Source organism: Aplysia californica, unplaced genomic scaffold, assembly GCF_000002075.1.
Source record: "Aplysia californica isolate F4 #8 unplaced genomic scaffold, AplCal3.0 scaffold00104, whole genome shotgun sequence".
NCBI lineage: Eukaryota > Metazoa > Mollusca > Gastropoda > Aplysiida > Aplysiidae > Aplysia > Aplysia californica.
In genome coordinates, this window is record NW_004797374.1 from 839991 (window position 1) to 844495 (window position 4505).

General features: G+C 38.4%; 1 protein-coding gene across 1 annotated transcript in view; it reads right to left on the minus strand.

The window, feature by feature from the left end:
* Positions 1-2759: 2759 nt before the first annotated feature.
* LOC101859234 (protein-glutamine gamma-glutamyltransferase K) overlaps positions 2760-4505 on the minus strand; it is a gene marked incomplete in the record, with an annotated part of 29908 nt that continues 28162 nt past the window's right edge. Inside the window, 2 exon segments of the mRNA XM_005095456.2 lie at positions 2760-3526; positions 3999-4129. Of these exon segments, the coding sequence (XP_005095513.2) occupies positions 3376-3526; positions 3999-4129 (282 nt within the window).

A 4505-nucleotide genomic window follows, 5' to 3' on the forward strand; every position in this document is an offset into this window, starting at 1 on the left:
TTTGGTATTTGTTGTTTTTTTCTAATTCACACGTATTTAAGAAAATTTACTTATTTGTTTCTATCTAAATGTATGCATTAGCTTGTGTATGTTTGTGTGTATGTATGTTTATGTGTGTATATGTGTCTGCGTGTGTGTGTGTTTGTATGTGCGTGTGTGTATGTGTGTGTGTATGTGTGGTGTGTGTGTATGTGTGTGTGTGTGTGTGTGTGTGTGTGTGTGTGTGTATGTGTATGTGTGTGTATGTGTGTGTATGTATGTGTGTGCATGTGTGGGTGTTTTGACGGAGAGGGGGGGGGGGCGTATATCTTCTAGTGTGTGCGTACTCGTTTGTGGACTGAAACGAAGAAAGTGGGCTTTGAAAAAACCTGTAAGTAACACTATAACAAAACAAAAAATAACGCTGTAACAAAAAACAACAACAAACAAACAAACAAACCCCCCCCAAAAACACATAAACAAAACAAACAAACAAATAAACAAACAAACAAACAAACAAAATTAAAACCCAACCTGGCGCGCGTCTTTTAAGATTCTTTCACAGCTTTCCGACGGATATGGTGCCTAAGGAAACTTTTTTTGTGTGGAAATGTGGCTGTTTTTGCGCCATCATTGACACAATTTAGATAACTTAGGAGACACACTTTGACCCTTCTTGCCAGTGCCAACCCGGGCTGAGAAGGATACAACACCCCAGCACAATGATTGAGATACTCGATAAACATTTCTTCCACTCTTGAATCGAACTCTCGTCTCCTGTGTGCTACAGCGAATTGCGAAATAACAGCTACACTACCGGCGCCAGTCCTTAGGCAACGATAGTTAAAACATTGACAGTGCAGCCCGGCTTTTTTCATCACCCCATCTCGTCAGTACCTGGGAACCTTGGCTTGTTCATCTGTCTATATTACAGGACAAGAAGATGTTGATACTTGAAAAAAAGAAATAACATGGAAAATCCAGTATTATAACTTTTTACAAGGGCTTTCAGAATTCTATTCATAATTAATATGACTCAACGGTACAGCAATACGGTCCAGTAAAAACATTATTATTCTTAGTAGCTCATTTCGGCATAAGGTTTAATCATAGTACTAGGTTCTACGGCAGACGTAAACGTATTTCTTGCTACTACTTTTCTGACGCACCTTCCTGAAGGTAATGATTATTGTATACGTTTAACGTCCCTTTCAACATTTTAAGGTTATTTAAGAGTTAGGACCTCTGAATCTAAAGTCCATCTCCGATAGGATCAATCCAGATCGGTGGATAGCCTTTAAAATGGTCCAAAACAAATCAATTTCAAAGTGTTCCGTTGGGGATTCGAGCCAGGACCAACCTCTTTAAAAAATTAAACATTTGTCTGTCTGCTCGGATGTAGCACCCCTCACAGTCCTAGCGGCATTTACGATAGAAATAACAATAAGGAGCTAGCAAAATGCCTTTTTAAATTTTTGACTTCAAATTTTGTAATTGAAAACCTGATTAGTTAACCTACTTGTGGGAACAAATCAAAGTGAAACTGTTATTTAAATTTAAAAAAAATAGAATTCACATTTCAGAAGAACGCCTTTTTAAAATGATAACAGCAGCAGCAACAACAACAACAACAACAACAACAACAGCAATAGCAGCAGCAGCAGCAGCAGCAACAACAACAACAACAACAGCAGCAGCAGCAACAACAACAATAACAACAGCAATAGCAGCAGCAGCAGCAACAAAAGCAACGGCAACAACAACAATAACATTCATACTCACGTATCACGAGCACAAACACCTTAAAAAATGAAATATGTAATAATCACATTTTGTGGTATGAGTTAAATAAAATACATACAAAAACAAACCACTCGAAGCTTAATTAAACATCTTTTATTAGTGAAACAACCATTGAGAAAATTACAGTAACAGTTCTTGGCACTTGAAGTACAAAGAGACATTACAGTACAAAGTTACCTGAAACCAAATCACAACTTGAGCTAGATGGCAAACAGAAGTTCCCAAATACATTTAATATAAACGTAGGAACTCAAGAATTCAGAAGAGAAAGGGTGTGTACCCTATACCTCATCAAAACGTTTATCCTTCCTCCTACCCCCTCCTTCCCCTCCCCCCACCTCACAACCCTTCCCTCTCTCAAGACTCCCGTACAAGACTTGACTGAGACAGTTCGCAGCATTGAAGTACCTCAGATAATACGCTACCTCAGAACTAACAAAGTTCTACCTGACATTTTTGGCCTTTTTGAGTTACTAAGACAATGAGGTCAGAAAACAAAATGTCCTAATTGCTCTATCAAAATCGGAAGATTATTCGAAGTCATTTTCAATATTTTCAAAGAACTGCATTCGAAAAAGCTTGAAAATATGTTGTGAATTTTTCAACCTCAAATTTCTCAAAACTAGGTACTGAGCAGAAAGAACTTTGTAATTCTAGGGTATGGAACAGAGACAACTGATGTTAACGCAAAGTCCATTTCCCAAAGACTGAACTTGCAACCTTGACGCGGCTAATGTCTATAATAACAAAAAAGCCAACCTTGTTAAAAAAAAAGAACAACATTGCAAAATGGATTTTTCCATCGTCATATTATATTAATATTTCTTCTTAAATACTTGAATGGCATTTGACATAGCAATGATATGCTGTTCATATCGGATGGTGAACATTGTTTAAAAATGTAGTAAAATGATATTATACACAAGAAATAAATTGAAAGATGGACAACAACAGTTTTCTGTACAACTTTGTTATACATAACTTTGCTGAAAAGTATTAACGCCTAAACGGGTGCAAAAATGAATAAGGCACTGAACTAAGATTTATCACACGTGAAAAGACGAGAAATGCTATCGCTACAGAATTTGCAACACGATATTGAGGAGTTTATAATATTGTTGCAAACTCGACAATGGCCATATACTATGGGAGATACAGATTTACGTTGTGAGAAGTAGGACAAAAGCGAGCTTCCAAAGGCCTGTCATTGAATCTGTTATGTTCAAAACAAACAAACAAACAAAACTTAACAAGGAAATTCGGAATGTGTTTCATTTGCGGAGCACGGATATATAGTTGCAGAAACACTAACTTTACTATTGCATGAAACGAAAATAAAAAAACCCCAAAGTAAACTACTCCAAAAATGCAATAACAAACTATTTGACAATAATATAGTAAAACGATAAAATACCATAGGGATGAATTCGGAAAATCTTCATGTTTCATCCTGAAATTTAAGATTAAATTTTTATCAGGGACAATTTGGCTTCTCCACCTCGCCAGAGATACATGGTTTCAGGTGACTTAGACATCTTCGTGACGTGACTTAGACATCTACGTGACGTGAATGGGATATCTCTGTGACGTAACTTAGACATCTCTGGAGCGCACAAAGATCCGCTTGGAGGCGTTGATGTCCTCCAGTTGCTTCGAGCTGAAGCAAAAGATCATCTCCTTCAGGCCCAGCTTGGCTGGCGTGATGGGAAGGGTGGCGACAAAAGTGCTATTAGCGCCAACGCTCCTGGAAAACGTGTGGAAAACGACAAAACGTTGAATTTTAGTTTGGAAGCAATCGTCAAAGCAACACCACCACCAACAACAGCAACAACAACAATAACAACAACAACGACATGGGACAATAACAGTAACAGAAGCAACAACAGCAATAACAATAGCAATAACAACAACAGACGCAGCAACAACAATAACAACAACAACAACAACAACTGCAACAATATCAACAATAACAACAACAAAACCAACTGCTCAATATCAACAATAACAACAACAACAACAACAACAACAACAACAACAACAGCAACAGCAACAACAAGACAAACACCACCACTACCACCACCACCACCAACAAAAAACAATAACAACAAGAGCAGCAACAACAACAACAACAACAACAACAACAACAACAACAACAACGGCTAAAGGATCTCAGAAAATCTCCACAAGGCCAGAGACTCCATAAACCTTCGACTCACCCTTGTGGGAAGCGCAGAGATCTGGCGAGACCATCGACTGTAACCTGGCACTCAGTTAGAGTTGTGTCCAGAGGGTTTGTGAAGGAAATTTCCACTTTGAATTCTTTGCCCTTGACAGCTTCTTTTGGTGCCTGGGGAACGACAATTCGGAGAAGTCATTAGCGACTTGATGTGGAGAGGAGAGAATCGTCGTCTTCGTCATCATCATCATCGTCATCGTCATCGTCATCATCATCATCATCATCATCATCATCATCATCATCATCATCATCATCATCATCACCATTGATCATTGTTTGTGTGTGTATGTATGTATGTATGTATGTATATATATACACGCACGCACACACGCACACACGCACACACACACACACACACACAAACACGCACACACACGTATTCACACACGCATACATACACATACATACACACACACTCACATTCACTCACACTCACATTCACTCACACAAACACACACACACACACACACACACACACACACACATA